We start from the raw sequence: 16,900 nt of genomic DNA, 5'->3' as shown, positions 1-16,900 counted from the left end.
ATCCCAGGATTGCTGTGTGGACTAGCCAGACCCTCCTCCACAGCGCTGTAGAGGAAGGTCCGGCCAAGCAAGACTACTGGTCCAGTGAACTGTGTCTAAACTTAAGATTAGTATAGGTTTTTATAATTATACAAGCCGCCGAAATTATAGTCCCAGTTCACTGAGAAAACACAAATTGTGTACTCTGCTAGGGTCAGATCCATCTACCAACCCTTATAGACAGTGGTGGAATGTAACGAAGTACAAATACTTTGTTACTGTACTTAAGTACATTTTTCACGTATCTGTACTTTACTTAAGTAGAATCAGTAGTGTATACTTTTGACTTTTACTTCGTTACATTTTGCAGCAATTATCTATACTTTCTACTCCACTACATTTCTACCACATTCCGTAACATTTTCTGATTAGTTTTCCCCCCTGCCAAAACGTCGACTGACGGCACGAGGCGGCCCAAAGTGGGAGTGGGTGAGAAAGGTCAGGGATGGCAAGGGACGGTGATGCCCGTAGCTCTCCGCGGGGTAATGGAGCTGCTGAACCCGCTGGCGGCGCCCTGACTGCTGCTGCTATGGAGGAGATGAGAGCTCAGCTGCTCTGAGGCTTTACAGATGGTTTACAGCCTGGTTGTTATTTCCTGAATGTTCGTCTCGAAGAGCAACTCCGTAAAGAGAGGGTGGTTCATTACATGGACAGACCGGAGTTTGGTTTTTTTGTTTATTTTTCAGATATATATTAGGGCTGTCAATCGATAATTACATACTCTGTGATTATTTAATCTAAATTAATCGCATACATAATGTTTGCCTGGTGCCTTAACCGATACTTTTTAAGTTAAAAAAAGGGGGAAAAAAAGAAGGGTAGGCTACTAAACAACAGTCTGCCACATTAAAAGAATGGCTTGTTAATTGCTAAGGCCATATAGTCAAAATTAAATGACTTAATAATAATGTAATAACTATAACAATAACTTATTTCACTAGTAAATTGCTGTTGAATGAGAAAAACAACCACCAGATTGGAAAAGGGCCTTTAACAACAACTTTGAATGCACCACAAGGCTGTAGGTTACCAGTTTCATTGAACACGCCGTCAGTGTTTTTCCGACAACGGCAGCTGCACATTGTTACATCCCAGTGTTGAATCCTCTCTACAGTAAAATACAGTCACACTTTACACCGTTTAGCGTTAGCTGTCAGCATTGTAACGGTGTTTAATCCAGCTACTAGCCAGCAGTAGGCTAATGTTAGCTGCTGTTGAGTGTAGTGTTAACTAGCGTCACGTGCAGCGATGTTTCTGTTGCCTGTAACGTCTGTTTCAGAGCATCCGAGAGAAGCGCAGGCATATCAGTGGCACCGGAATGAGGCACCGAAATCCTCGTTGCTATTCGGTCTGGTAGATACAGGTCGTGAAGGCACCTGTGCCGTATTAGCACCGGATTTCGGTACCCAACCCTTCAGGAAGAAGATTTTTATAAGTAAATGTTCCAATTAATGATCCAGGCAGCACATTCTCGTCTCCCTCCTTTATTTTACAGTCGAATGGTGGCTGGAACGGCTCCGGGGCAAAGTTCAATATGGAATGGATTAATCTGCGTTATTTTTTTTAACATGTTATTTTTTCTCAGATTAATTAATCGAAATGAACGCGTTATTTTGACAGCACTAATATATATATATAGTTTTTTTTATATATATATATATATATATATATATATATATATATATATATATATATATATATATATATATACACATACATACATATATACACTCACCTAAAGGATTATTAGGAACACCTGTAAGATTTCTCTTTAATGCAATTATCTAATCAACCAATCACATGGCAGCTGCTTCAATGCATTTATATATATATTATTTTACTAAAGTAAATATGTCTCTGGTTATTTGTACTTTTACTTAAGTATTGAGATTCAGTACTTCCTCCATCACTGCTCATAGAGCTGGCTCAGGCTGTGCCATGAACTACTACACCTACTATTTCTAGTCATAGTTCCATTATCTTTATTGTAACTATAATTGCCACTGTTCATCGTAAACCCAACTGGCACCGTCAGACAACTGCCTACCAAGAGCCTGGGTCTGTCCGAGGTTTCTCCCTAAAAGGAAGTTTTTCCTCGCCACTGTTGCACTAAATGCTTGCTCTTGGGGGAATTATTGGAATTGTTGGGTCTTTGTAAAGTATAGTGTGGTCTAGACCTACTCTATGATGCACATGGTAGAGTAACATACATAATGCTTTATTGTTAAAGAATACAAAATGAAATAAATTGACTAAAATAATTAAAGGTGTATTGGTCTAGTCAAGTACAACACCCAGACATTTTATTTCCATAGACTCTTTCAATTATTTAATTATCAATTACTATTTAAACATCTGTATTTATACTACAATATCCAAATATCATGAATTTAGTTCCAAATATAATCTTGGTTTTGCGCCATACCCCTCAGACATCAATCCGCCAAACAATAATCACACTGGTGCACAGCTGCTTCAGTCTAAAAGAGTCCTCCAGCCTTCCTTAAGTACAGGGGGCGGAGCCAACCACTAACGATCAAATCAGGATCACTTCAGAAGATCAAACAGGGAGAAGCAAAACAATGGGGGGAGCTTGTAACACTCACGTGTTGGGTTCTCATGTGTTTCTGTAAATTTCCACTCTCTGTAAAAGCTTTCTTACAGACTGAGCAGCTAAATGGTTTCTCTCCTGTATGAGATCGCATGTGTCTCTTCAGATGTGCATTAGTGGCAAATCTTTTCCCACACTTAGAGCAGCTAAATGGTTTCTCTCCTTTGTGGATTATGTGTCTCTTTAAACTTCCACTCTCTGTAAAAGCTTTCTTACAGACTGAGCAGCTAAATGGTTTCTCTCCTTTGTGAGTCCTCATGTGTCTCTTTAAATTTCCCCTCGCTATAAAAGCTTTCTTACAGACTGAGCAACTAAATGGTTTCACTCCTGTGTGGATTCTCATGTGTGCCTGTAAATATCCACTCTCTCTAAAAGCTTTCTTACAGACTGAGCAGCTAAATGGTTTCTCTCCTTTGTGGATTCGCATGTGTGTCTGTAAATTCCCACTCTTTGTAAAAGCTTTCTTACAGACTGAGCAGCTAAATGGTTTCTCTCCTGTATGAGATCTCATGTGTCTCTTCAGAAGTGCATTGGTGCCAAATCTTTTCCTACACTCAGAGCAGCTAAATGCTTTCTCATCTGTAGTACATCTTGAATCACTTACAAGGAATCTATCATTATTCAGAGAGTTTAAACCTGACTGAGGTTCTCTGGTATCTTTCCAATCAGCACTGTCATCAGTCTCAGGTTCAGAAGAGTCTCCAGTCTCGTCATCAGTATCTGGTTGTAAATGTGTATCTGGATCTGATTTCATGGCTGGTTCTGGTCCTCCACTGTCCTCTCCATCGGCTTTAGTTTTTATCTCTTCAGTTTGTCTTTGATGAAGCTGTGAGAACTCAGGTTTCTCTTCATCATCTTCACTCTTCACAGGGACCAGAGTGAATGTGAATTTGGTGATATCAGCCTCCTCCAGCCCTTGAAGCTGCTCTTCATCTTGACTGATCCGGAGTTCCTCCTGTTCCTCTTTAATGTTGGGGGGCTTTGTGTCCTCCTGTTCCAGACAGGAGCTCCACTCCTGCTGATGTTCTTCACCAACAATCACTTTCTGGACATCTGTAGGTAAAGCTGAAACACAAGGAGGGGAGTTATACTCAGTAAACTTTTTTCTGCCACAAGGCATAATTTTGTCATTGATTACATGCCGCTTTGCAACACAGTAATACAACAGAGACCTTATTTATTGATATTGATTGATTTCAATATCGATTGATCCAACAGCAAAGATTCTTTTGTACCTTAAAATAATGTTTCCAAAATCGTTTCAGTGGTTCATCAAGTCGTAACGGGGTGAATATAATACATAAGAATAATGGTAATGGTAACGGTAATGGACAATTCCGCTTCCAACCTGTAAGGGGACCAAAGAGGAAAAGTGCTTTGGTGTTGCTTTAAGGTTAGCCTACTATAAAGGTGCTGGTTGACAAGTAGCTAATGCCAATGCTTGGTCTACAACGTTAGGTTTTTCTTGGTGGGTAACATAAGATTACGACATCAATCAACCCCCTCAGTTATTTTTAGTATGATTGTTTTGACCACTTTTTTTTTGGTTGGTTGGAGGAGCAAGATAGTGCCAGTGTCGGCTTGTCGTCAGCTCCTACCTGCCCTGAGTGCTGTTATGTCTGTCTGTTTCCCTCCTGTTGTCGCTCTGGCACTGCACCAATGCCCTAAGGACTTATGATCGCTCTATACTGCTACATATCCAAAACTCTTTAGAGCTACAATCCACTGGGCGCCTTGGCCCACACTCCAGATGTCACCCAACGTTCATCAACTCTCCCGCGGACTGCGTTCGCTGGCTCTCCTGCTGCATTTCCCACCGCAAGAAGTGGCGCAGGAAACGAGGAAATTGCGGCTGTGTTCGAGTGCGGATCAGGGGATTTCCACCAAGACTGCACATCCGAAGCGGCGGGGTGAACTTCCTGAAAATTCGCCCACTGCAACGCTCTCAATCTCCACAGCCTTTGGATTACCTTGCGGCTAAGGTGGCGCTACTGAACTGCAGGTCCGTGTCAAACAAGACCTTTATCTTAAACGACTTTTTACCCAACGTGACCTGGACATGCTATTTTTAATGGAGACATGGATTGGCTCCGGGGCTGGTGAAACATCTGTTTTAGGCGAACTTTTCCCCACAAACTGTTCATTCATAAGCAATCCGAGGAAATCGGGAAGAGGAGGAGGAGTGGCTTTGATTTTTAAAAATCGGCTTAAGGTACAAACACTCTGCTGAGAGCTTTTCTTCCTTTGAAGTACAATGCGTAAAAGTAGAATCTGCTACTACACCATTGATGCGCACTTCTTTACAGGCCTCCCAAATCCGATAAAAATTTCATAAAAATAATTCTCAGACTTTCTATCTCATTATGCAACATCCTATGCTCGTTAGTTGATTTTGGGTGATTTTACTATTCATGTCTGTTGCCCAGGTAAACCCTTGGTTAGTGAGTTTTGTCATGTAATGGAGTCATTCGGCCTCCTCCAGCACATAAATCAGGCGACCCATGTTCAGGGGCACACTCTTGATCTGATTTTATCCCATGGGTTTCCATTGATAACATAAGCATTGAGGATGCATCCTTCTCTGACCATATGCCTATTATGTTCAACGTTAAACTATTTAACTCACTGTATACAGCCAGATCTTCTGGCCACTACTCTCGTCGTATTAACTCTTCAACTGCAAATGAGTTTTCTGAATGTTACTTGGGAAATGCTATCACTGCCTCTATCACTGCCAATGATCACCTCCTGAGCCCTGATGAGCTAATATCCTCCTTCAACATACAGTTGTGTTCAAAATAATAGCAGTCCAACATCACTAACCTCATAAATCTAATTTTTTGGTAGAAGTGATATTTCTACATGGCAAATAATTTACTAGTAAGTGTTGTAGAGTCATAGAAAACCAACAAACCCAACTGTCATGACATGCATGCTGCTCAGTCTGTGTAATTGAAAGGAGCATGTTCAAAATAATAGCAGTGTTGTGTTCAATTACTGAGGTGATTGATTCTGTGAAGAAACAGGTATCAATTATGGCCCATATTTAAGGTACGAAGGAAGCAATGGTGTGCATGCTGGTTATAGTGCATTTCACACTGAAATACTCAGTAAAATGGGTCGTTCCAGACATTGCTCTAAGGAACAGCAGACTTTGATTAAAAAGTTGATTGGAGAGGGGAAAACATATAAAGAAGTGCAGAAAAGTATAGGCTGCTCAGCCAAAATTATTTCAAATGCCTTGAAATGGCATCCAAAGCCTGAACGATGTGGGAAAAAGACGGTCAACTACCATTCGAATGGATCGAAGAATAGCCAAAATGGCAAAGGCTCAACCAATGATCAGATCCAGGAAAATCAAAGAAGACTTAAAGTTACCTGTGAGTACTGTTACGATCAGAAGAAGGCTATGTGAAGCAAAGCTATCAGCTAGAAGCCCCCACAAAGTCCCATTGCTGAAAAAAAGGATATATTGACTGGCCAAAGGAGAAATGGGGCAACATTCTGTGGACGGATGAGAGCAAAATTGTTCTTTTTGGGTCTAGGGGCAGCAGACAGTTTGTCCGACAACCCCCATGCACTGAATTCAAGCCACAGTACAATGTGAAGACAGTAAAGCATGGTGGTGCAAAAATCATGTTATGGGGATGTTTCTCATACTGTGGTGTTGGGCCTATTTATCGCATACCAGGGATCATGGATCAGTTTCAATACATCAAAATACTTGAAGAGGCCATGTTGCCTTACGCTGAAGAGGAAATGCCTTGGAAATGGGTCTTTCAACAAGACAATGACCCAAAACACACCAGTAAGCGAGCAAAGTCTTGGTTCCAGATGAACAAGATTGATGTTATGGAGTGGCCAGCCCAATCCCCAGACCTCAATCCCATAGAAAACTTGTGGGGTGACATCAAAAATGCTGTTTCTGAGGCAAAACCCAGTAATGCAGAGAAATTGTGGAATGTAGTTCAATCATCCATGGGCTGGAATACCAGAAGTTGGTCGACTCCATGCAACACAGATATGAAGCAGTTCTCAGAAATAATGGTTATGCAACTAAATATTAGTGCAAAAGTAAAGTAAACCCTTGAGACATTTTCAGTTCATACAGTAAATGTTTGAGTTTGTAAAGAAAAATGCAAATACTGCTATTTTTTTGAACAGCCTAATCCTTTTCTTCACTTTCTGTAAAGGCATAACACAAACATGATCAATTTTGGTCATGTTTTGATTTGGAATTCAATGTGCAGTGTTCCCAATGCATTGGTATTATGGAATTAAAAGCTATTCTAAGGATTTTGAGCATGATTCACTTTTTTTTAAACACACTATGATTCTGAACACAACTATCTTGTTCAGCTATCCTTGATACTGTGGCCCCTCTTAAACTCAAACGCCCTAATTTTAAATCTCAACAGTAGCTTGATGATTCCACCCGCCATCTCAGACAAGTTTGTCAAAGAGCAGAGCGTAAGTGGAAAAAACGATCACCTCCTAGTCTCTTTAGAAATATTCAGAAATTCCCTCGCCAATTTCCAAGCTGCAGCAAAAAAAAGCCAGGGCTAAGCATTTCTCAGACATTATAACCAAACATTCCCATCGGCCTAGAAATGTATTTAATACCATAAACTCAATAGTTAACCCCCAAGTCTCTCCAGAGGTCAAGGCATCTACCAATAGCTGTGAAGAGTTCTTGAAGTTTTTTACTGTGAAAATTGACCACATCAGAGCACAGTTCATTCCTGTTGTATTTGACACCCCACCACATTTCCCCACTGCTAGAGCTTCTTTTGATCAATTCCAAGCAGTGTCCTACACTGAACTATGGGACATTGTAAAGCACATGAAACTATCAACAGCACCACACAATCCTATCCCTTCACAGATTATCAAAGATGCTTTTGATGCTGTTGGTCCCTCTATTCAATTTATTCTTAACTCCTGCCTTACCACCGGCACCGTTCCTACATGTTTCAAGCATGCGGTTGTCCAGCCTATGCTAAAGAAACATAACCTAGATGCAAAATGTCCTAATAATTTCCGGCCCATACCCATGGGCCAGTACTCTTCATCCCCTGCCCCTGTGTCTTATGGTGTCCCTCAGGGATCCATTCTGGGTCCAGTACTCTTCTGCCTTTACATGCTCACCCTAGGTAACATCATCAGAAAATTTAATATCTCATTCCATTTCTATGCAGATGACTCCCAACTGTACATCCCAATTAAATCCAGCAACTCCATGTAGCCTCTTTTAGACTGTTTGAAAGAAATTAAAATCTGGATGGCTTCAGTTAAATGATAACAAAACTGAAGTTATTGTCTTTGGCCCTTCAAAATCCCAAATTTCCATCCCTGCCAACCTTGGTTCGCTGGCAGGCGACTGCCAGAGAGTTCGGCCTTCCATACTCCGAGCCTGTCAATCCCCTAGAGTCAGTGCTGCCCAGCGTCCCCGAGCTGCCCGGTGTCCCCAAGCTCCCTAGTGTCCCCAGGCTCTCCAGTGTCTCCGAGTTGACCAGTGTCCCAGCCCTGCCCAGTGTCCCAGCGCTTTCTAGTGTCCCCGAGCCTTCTAGTGTCCCTGAGCCTTCTAGTGTCCCCAAGCTCCCTAGTGTCCCCAGGTTCTCCGGTGTCCCCGAGCTGACTAGTGTACCTGAACTGACCCATGCATCTGACCCCCCAGAGTCCCGGCTGTTTAGCAGCCCTCCCAAGTCCCGGCTGTTTAGCAGCCTCCCAGAATCACGGCTGGCTAGCAGCCTCCCTGAACCCTGGCTGGCTAGCAGCTCCCCTGAATCTAGGCTGGCTAGCAGCCTCTCAAAACCCCGGCTGGCTAGCAGCTCTCCTGAATCCCGGCTGGCTAGCAGCCTCTCTGAATCCCGGCTGGCTAACAGCCTCCCTGAACCCTGGCTGGCTAGCAGCTCCCCTGAATCCAGGCTTGCTAGCAGCCCCTCAGAACCCCGGCTGGCTAGCAGCTCCCCTGAATCCTGTCTGGCTAGCAGCCTCTCCAAACCCCGGCTGGCTAGCAGCCTCCCTGAGCCCCAGCTGGACGCCAGCCGGGGCTCAGGGAGGCCATCTAAGAGTCCTCGACGTCCTGCCTGGCCACCTGAGGGGCTCTACCTTCGCCATCCTGCTCGTCCAACAGAAGGATCTTGCCTTTGCCGCTGGCCGCCGGAGGAGTTTTGCCTTTGCCGCCGGCAGACTGGGATTCCTCGATGGCCAGTTCGGCAACCGGATGGGTTCCCCCTTTACTGCTGCCAGCGGCCCTGCTGGCCTAAGCAGTTCAGTCCCCTGTTCCCAAGTGCCCATGGTTCCCTGTGCCCACGGTCCCCAGTGCCCTAGCGCCCTGTGTCCCCAATTCCCCAGTGCCCTAGTGCCCACGGCCCCCAGTGCCCGAGTGCCCATGGTCCCCTGTTCCTGAGCGCCCTCTGTCACCAGTTCCCCAGTGACCTCCCCCAGACTCTCTCCGCCCTCCTTGTGTTGTTCTTGGTTCTTTGGACACTTTTGGATTTTTGACCCTTTTTGATTGTTCCCCCTTCGGTCCCTCTCCGCCCTCACAGGATTGACTTTTTTTTGTTGGGACGTCTGGGATCCGTCCCTTAAGGAGGGGGTACTGTTGTGGTTGTGGACAGTTCTGTTGCCTGTTATTATTATTTCCGTATGTTTCCTGTTGGGTTTATTGTATTCCGTGGACTGTGTATATTTTCTGTTCCCTGTTGTGTATTTCCCTGTTTATGTTCTGTTTCCTGTTTTATTTTTGATAGTCTTTTTTCTGTCTTGTCATGTCTAGTTTTACTTCCTGTGTTTTCCCGCCTGTGTGATTGTCTGATGTGCTCCACCTGTTCCCCAGCCCTGGTGTCACCTGTCTTGTGTCTTCTCGTTACCTAGTTTATGTAGCCCCTGTGTTTCCTTTGTTTGTTGTCAGATCGTTTTGTGTCTTGTTCCTGTCAGTTTGTGTGCTTTCCCCGTGTCAGTTCGGTATTTCCCTGGTTTTTGTACTCCCTTGGTTTTTTGGATACCGTTCTTCGTTTTTTGGTATTGGTTTTTGCCTGCTGTTTCTCCCAGGACTCCCTTTGTTCATGTTTGTGTTTCCAATAATAAATCCTCGAGTTCAACCCTTCTCCTGCCTGCCTGCCTCTCCCTGCATTTGGGTCCCTTAATCCTCTACTTCATGACAGTGAGGCAATGTTTCAGCGTAGGAGAGAAGCAACGGAGGTTTGTGTTTTTAATATATTTCTCTGAGCAGTATAAGGGTCAAAGACGAATAAGGATTTAAAATTTGAAAATAAATGAAAGTGTCAAAAAATGCCAACTCAAGCAATTTCTATTTTCATTAGAGTGTTCTACATCTCAACAACAGGAATTTAATTTAGAAATGCAATTTAATTTTTTTTGATGAATCGTGTGATTTATTCCATGAAAAATGTCCTTCCTGGGTAACGGGAATGGATTTAAAAAATATTTAAATGTCTACCTTTTTAGCATATAAATGTTTAGGCATATCCATAGTTACAGCTAATCAAACGCACACTGTTAAAAAAAAACTAAGTTTTTAACACAATTAATATGATATATTTGGGTATTTATAATTAAGTGGGCTCATCGTTTGATTTTGGTCACACAATATTTCATGCCAAAAACAGAAAAATGATGAAAGAAGTCTTAAAATGCTTTACAGTAAAGGTTATCAGGTTATTATTGTATACTCAACTGAGGAAAACATGATTGTGTAATATACCATGAAAATCTGAGTTTAAACACTTGACTGTGTCATTGTTACTCGGGATGACATCCCGTTAGCCAGGAATGACATAATGCAAAAATGCCATAAAAGATTAAAGAAATACATATTATTTTATTAATATAATCTAACATTATCAACACAATGCTTGAAACGTGATAAATACTAATAAATAAACTATTTTCATTAACATGTCCAATCTGGATAACAGAGGATCTTTGTTATCCAGGAAGGACAAACTGTTATCCAGGAAGGACAAAAACATGATTTTCCCACCAAAACTCTGTCAAACATGGCATACTCAGCTAAAATATATCTTAGCCTTTAAAACATTAATGCCATATTTCACATGAAATAGGCATTTTTTAAATATCAAAACATCAAATATGTTTTATTAGCGTTATCCAGAAAGACACATGATTTTTGGACATAGTTCACCAGTGACCGAAAAAGCAAAATAAAAACTTTTTTAAGAGAGAATTACTAAACTCTCCAGATGTTTTGGGGTCCTCCATAATCTTCTTTATGATGTAATATCATATTTCATGACTATGCAATTGCATTATGGGTAATTTATGGATTTTAAGGTATTTTACCCAGGAAGGACATTAGGGAAATCCAAAAGTAAGGACAAAAGTATTTCTTGAGTAACATTTTAAATAAGGGTAGGATTGTTACTATATTTGTAGGTATCACTGCAAACATCGACACAATTATGCCAAAGTAGATAATTAATGCTCTTATTATTATTTTTGACATTTTTGTCACATTTTTATACTTAGATTTTAAGCCCGGACGTTACCCAGGAGGGACCGTTTGGTACTTCTGAGCTCAATAGCTCTTTGAATTTTATTTTTTTGCAATAAATACCTATTAAAGTGAGTAAAGAGGGGAGAGTTGAGTAATATAATGTAGTTTTTTAAAATTAATATTTATCTTTTGCATTATGAATATGCTTTGGACACCATAATTGACATGCCACGTCTTTGACCCATAAACAATGTCAATGAAACCGAAATTAGCTCTTAGTATCCATCGTTAACACGCAGCTGTTCTAGCTGTAGCTAGTCTGTGTTACAACTGCACATGACGTGAGTTGTCTGTCAGGGAAATCACGACACATGATTACGTTTATGTTACAAGGTAGACAATCCTTTTTCAACATTGACACGAGGAAAAGTATCCTAGACGTCGTTCTAGCGTTATGCACAACCATGCTATAGTTAGCCAAGCAACTATAAAACTTCAAATTTACACAAATAGGCAGAATTACCTTTTGAGAAGAAAGCAGGCAACTTCGGCGTCCCTTTTAAAATTTCTCTTTTTAACTTCCTTGTCGACTCCGTTAGCAAAGTTACTTTGCTTGTGTTAGCCTAGATTGTTAGCAAGCTTAGTAGGGTTAGTACCCAGGGTAACGCTAATTGTAATGCCTCATCACGTAAATAAACACAAAATACCAACAACGGTCTCACTGCAATTAACTACTGATAATGTCTAAAGTCTAGGCTGAACAGACAGTATGGACATTATCGAAGGTATAACATTAAACTTACGGAACAACGAGAACAGAAGTGGCCTTGACGACTGGATTTGAGTGTAGCGGAAGCCCGGGACTGTCAGTCAGTAAACCAAAAACGCGCGGTAACCAAGTAAATGTTAATGCAATAGACTAGGGACGCTGTTCCGCTGGCACATTGAATTGCCCAATGAATAAAGAGACCAAAAAACCATGGCAATATGAAATGCAATTGATCGCGCTTTCATTCAAATTTGTATGCAAAATAATTGTAACTGAATTGAGGGTGCATTGAAACTTTGCATATTGACTTGTCAATTGTAAAATACATATTCAAACTGAATGACAAAATTGCAAATTGAATTGACAATTGCAAAATACATTGCCATTTGAATAAAGAGACCAAAAAGTTGACCAGTTCTGCGTTCAAACGCTGTCGAAAGTTTTACAATCATTTCAAAATTACTTTTAAATAGCCCAGTAAACATTGCTGGAAAATATTCAGGTATTAATGCATGAACCGAAAACACATTTGTTACTAGCTGGCTGTTGTTATAATAAATATGTACTAAAATTAAATTGGCTGATATTTGCCTCATATACACACCTTCTACTCTTCATAACATTGTGGCAAATTAGCAGCTGAGAAGAGAAGAAATGGCGACTCGGCAGTCTGCTAACTTGTTGCTTACCAGTCTACTAGTGCTATCAACGTAGCACTAGTAAACTTTATCTTTGACAATAAGGCCTACTGTTTTCCGTCGCATCGTTTATAGATCTCAGCAGACCCGACCACAATTGACTGGAGCTTTTTTCCACGGAGGAGAAAAAGAAAAGAGACAAAGTGGCTGTGTATTGTTGTTTGGCAAACAGTAGCTGTTGCACAAACTCCTGAGGCCTGTACTCTGAATCAAGATCAACATGCCCTGGATTTTATTGCCGTTACCAAAATCCACCAAACCTAACAACCGCGGTCCCGCATAACCTGTGTCACAACGGTGGTTAACAACTAGTTCAATCAAACCCAGGGTTTCCCAATCTGGCGACGTGCGCGTCCACATAAAAGAGGCGGTATTTGCACCATATAACCAATCGAAAACATGGACAAGTCTACCAGACCCGCATATTTTACATAAGAAGAGCAAATGATAATCCTACAGAAATATGAAGAACACAGACACGGTTTTACAGGCAAAAAGCAATACAGCCGCTGCTTCCTAACCCAGGAAGCAGACAAAGATACATAATTCCCTCCGCTTAAAATCTATATCTTTCATAAAGAAAACCGTCTGGGAACAGTGTGCCACTGTGTTCAAATCATAATCACGATTAATCGAACAAGTTACCTCGATTACGATTATTGAACAATTATTTAAAAAAAAAAAAATTATTTTCTTATACTGTAAATATGTTCAGTTATTTTTTCTAATGAAAGAGTGCATAATCCTATCTTTGTGATTCTAAAATAAGGAAACAACACACAGATAGCAATTAATGCTTATTTATTAAATATTTCAAACAACTGAACTGAAATCAACAGTAGATTTTACAATGAAATAAAAACGTCTTATAAAAAAGTAATTTAAGTTTTAATGTGAAAAAAAAAAAGTTCACTAAAAATGTAGAAAATAAATAATAAATGTCCATCATAAGATTAACGGGAACCTGTGGTTAACTGTCTTTTCGGAGTTAAACTCCACAAGCGTGTCCTCGCTGGCCGTCACACACACACACACACACACACACACACACACACACACACACACACACAGCGCAGCAGGCAGAGGCGGGGTCTGTTCTGAGTATAATAAAGCCCCGTCTGTGTTGAGCAAAACATTACGTGAATTAATACGAGAATGGACGTGCATTTAATATAGGAAAAGTGTACAAGTATTAGCATCATTTGTTGTTGTTGTATGTGACGCTAAGGTCTAGTGACGATGCTATAAAGACCGTTGCCGTGCTTGCGTCGCTCCCTTACCCCTCCTACCAGTCCCTGTGGCCACTTAGCCAGTGGGAATGCAAACGGGAAAAAAGATGTTGGGGGAGAGTAGTTCTTAGAACTGCTTAGAAGTGTACTTTTCCTCTAAAAAGTAAAAGTACTATCCGATCGGAAAGCACCTATGGTCGCAGACTGGACGGGGCGGAGTCACGTGACTACACACGTGGCGGCCGTAATATGTTTTAAGGGGAAAGTACATTAACACACAGTGGGCGGCCGCGGAAATATTAATAGGATTAAAAGACCGAAATAACCGACTTGGTAAAATTACGTCGGTTATAGGCTCTGAATTTCGGTTACGATTATTTTTCGATTAATCATCCAGCCCTACCTGACAGTAAACATCACTGCCTCTATCGCTGCCACAAGAACGTTTTTAAAACACTATGAGGGTAAAAAAAAATTAAACACAAGCACTGAACTGCACAGGAGTGTGTCCAGCTGAATGTTTGACAAACAACAAAACAGTCGATCTGTCTCATTTCTTTCTCAGTAAAATAAAGCTGCATTCAAGTGCAGTCAGGAATTACAGTGCAGTATGCCTACTCCCTTTACCATGGAAGTTTCATCACGTTAGATATGATTGCTATTTCAGTGTTAACAAAAAAACGACAGTTTGGCGCTAGGGCTGCACGATATTTTGTTTCATCGTCTACATCGCGATGTGTGCATGAGCCTTTAGTCACATCACAGTACGTTGTGATGTTGACGCTTAAACTTTTTTGCTGCTTGATAGAAAAGTAAACGTTCACCGTTCTCCTTTTACATGATTGTTATTGGCCGACCCTTCCCCTTTAAGACAGGTGGCCATGTGGCCAACGTGTGTATGTGACGTAACGTTAGTCCAACTGGGTTTGTTATGGGAAGTGAGGATCTCCGTGTGGAGAAAAGTACCGTAAGCTGCAGCTGACACAGAGATGCACGTACTTTTCCATGGGTAGTGAAGCTACAGTAGTCAGTGTTTTATATATGCTGCAACGACAAACTAAATCACCTGATTAATGCAACGTAATCACGACATCTCCCGGACATTTTTCACCACAGAAAGCTGCTACCAGCTAGGCTAAAGCTAATATAGTTAGCCTAAAGAAACAAGGCGTCTGTCCCAACTAACGTTACGGTTTGGAGCCGCAGCGCTGGAAACGTAGTCAACCAGTGTATTTATCTACCTAATGTCCCTCTCCAAAATCTCTTCAGAAGAGTAGTCACAGCCTTACTTGCTTTGGTGTTTGTAAAGCATTAAAGTTCAACAAAGAATGGTTCACATTAGAAGAAGAAAAATATCGCAATGTCAGTTTTTTCCAACAGCGTGTAGGCCTATTTGGAGCCTTGAATTTGGTTACATTTTTTTACTGGTGAAAGTTACAGGAGTTCATATACCGTGTCATATGAAATATAATAATCAATGAAATACAATAACCATTGTTTGGTTATAATTAGCTGTCTTCTATCCTATATTCAAGAGATTATGGAGGAAAAAAAGTTGCTCGTCACATCAGCTTTGCACTAGAGGATAGACAGTTTGTTAAATATATATATAGGGGGTGTCTATTTTGTCTTCAATTATTATGACTTATTTCTACGGGTAACGTTAAATATAATACAGAGTAGGTACGGTATAGACATTTCTCTGTTCTCAGCTGAGGTGGAAACATTAACGCCGCAGTACCATTGCACTTTACATTAGCCTAGCAGCTAGCGGAGTTTCCTTCTGCTTATTGCTTTATCACATTAGGTATGATAGCCATTTCAGTGTTGACAAAACAAAAAAGACAGAGAGGAGGGAGGCAGAGCATGTATGAGGCTGTAATACAGTACACTGACATCGGTTCGACGGCATTCTGTGGTCTGCTCATTCTTGATAACAGACCGTTGATAAGAATAACAGACCGTTGATAAGAATAACAGACCGTTGCTATGCATCACCGTCATGGACGAAGTGTGGCTAATTTATCAGTCAAAAAGTGGGGGAAAGTGGAGCACCTCCTGTCCTCTAATTCAGGCACTGACAGCAGATCTTACCTATCAATGCACTTTTTTTTTCAGTTATGACTGACTTTCAAACTAGATAATAATAAAAGTTAAATGGCATTATAAACCAGAGCCAGCTCATACAACAATGAATCTCACCCAACAGGGTAATGTTAACGTTAAGTAAGAAAAACTATAATAAGAATACATAACATTGTAAACGTCTCCCACCTCTCCGCTGGCCAGCTGACAGTTTCCTCTCAGAGTTCATGTTGAAGAGTCTCTCCTCGACTTCTCCCCGACCTGCGTTTGATAAAAACACGAAGCTCACAACATATCCAATAACACACGTTAGCAGGAGCTAGCTGCGGCTAACGTTAGCTTAGCGCGCGGACTCCCCGCAACAACAGCAGTAAACGCGTTTCCGGTCAGAGAAAGAAAACAGACCTGCTCTTTGTAGCTTCGCTTCAGGTTTTAAAACCTCATGCAGCAGTTTGTGATGTTTCTCTCTGGAAGGACACCAAACACTGGCGCCTTTTACTCCGCCGTCCACATCACGAGGTAAAATGTAAACAATGAGACGAAGGTCGTAGCGCCTTCCGGGACCCGGAAACACAAATACAACTTCCGCTACACACTGTCCTTCAAAATAAAAAAGTCGATTTTACCCACTGTCCTTTAATAAGATAAGATAAGACAGGGCTGCCAACTTTTCAAAAAGCCTTGCAGTGAGATTTGGTGGGGCCAAACAAAATTTTGTCACGTACAAAGCAATTTTTTTTTTGCCTCATTCAGCATCATTACCATACAGTAAAAAACACACACACACACACACACACACACACACACACACACACACACACACACACACACACACACACATCAGTGGTTCTCAGTGTAAGGACCAGGGTCCCAAAGTTAAATTAACATTGGTCTACCACAGGGATCTACTAGGACCACTGAAATTCTAAAGAATGACAACCACTGATTTACATAATTTCTAATCCTTCAAAAATAAATAAATAGAAA

General features: G+C 41.2%; 1 protein-coding gene across 1 annotated transcript; it reads right to left on the bottom strand.

The window, feature by feature from the left end:
• Window positions 1-2,292: 2,292 nt before the first annotated feature.
• Window positions 2,293-16,458, bottom strand: LOC116058586 (gastrula zinc finger protein XlCGF17.1-like). The gene is made up of 3 exons (XM_031311480.2): window positions 16,319-16,458; window positions 16,103-16,174; window positions 2,293-3,715 (listed from the first exon to the last, which is right to left on the bottom strand). Exons 2-3 carry the CDS (start codon window positions 16,140-16,142, stop codon window positions 2,592-2,594), a joined length of 1,164 nt encoding a protein of 387 aa, XP_031167340.1. The 5' UTR covers window positions 16,143-16,174; window positions 16,319-16,458; the 3' UTR covers window positions 2,293-2,591.
• Window positions 16,459-16,900: the final 442 nt, after the last annotated feature.

This window comes from Sander lucioperca, chromosome 24 (assembly GCF_008315115.2).
Source record: "Sander lucioperca isolate FBNREF2018 chromosome 24, SLUC_FBN_1.2, whole genome shotgun sequence".
In the NCBI taxonomy this organism is placed as follows: Eukaryota; Metazoa; Chordata; class Actinopteri; order Perciformes; family Percidae; genus Sander; species Sander lucioperca.
This window is presented reverse-complemented; position numbering and strand designations above follow the sequence as displayed.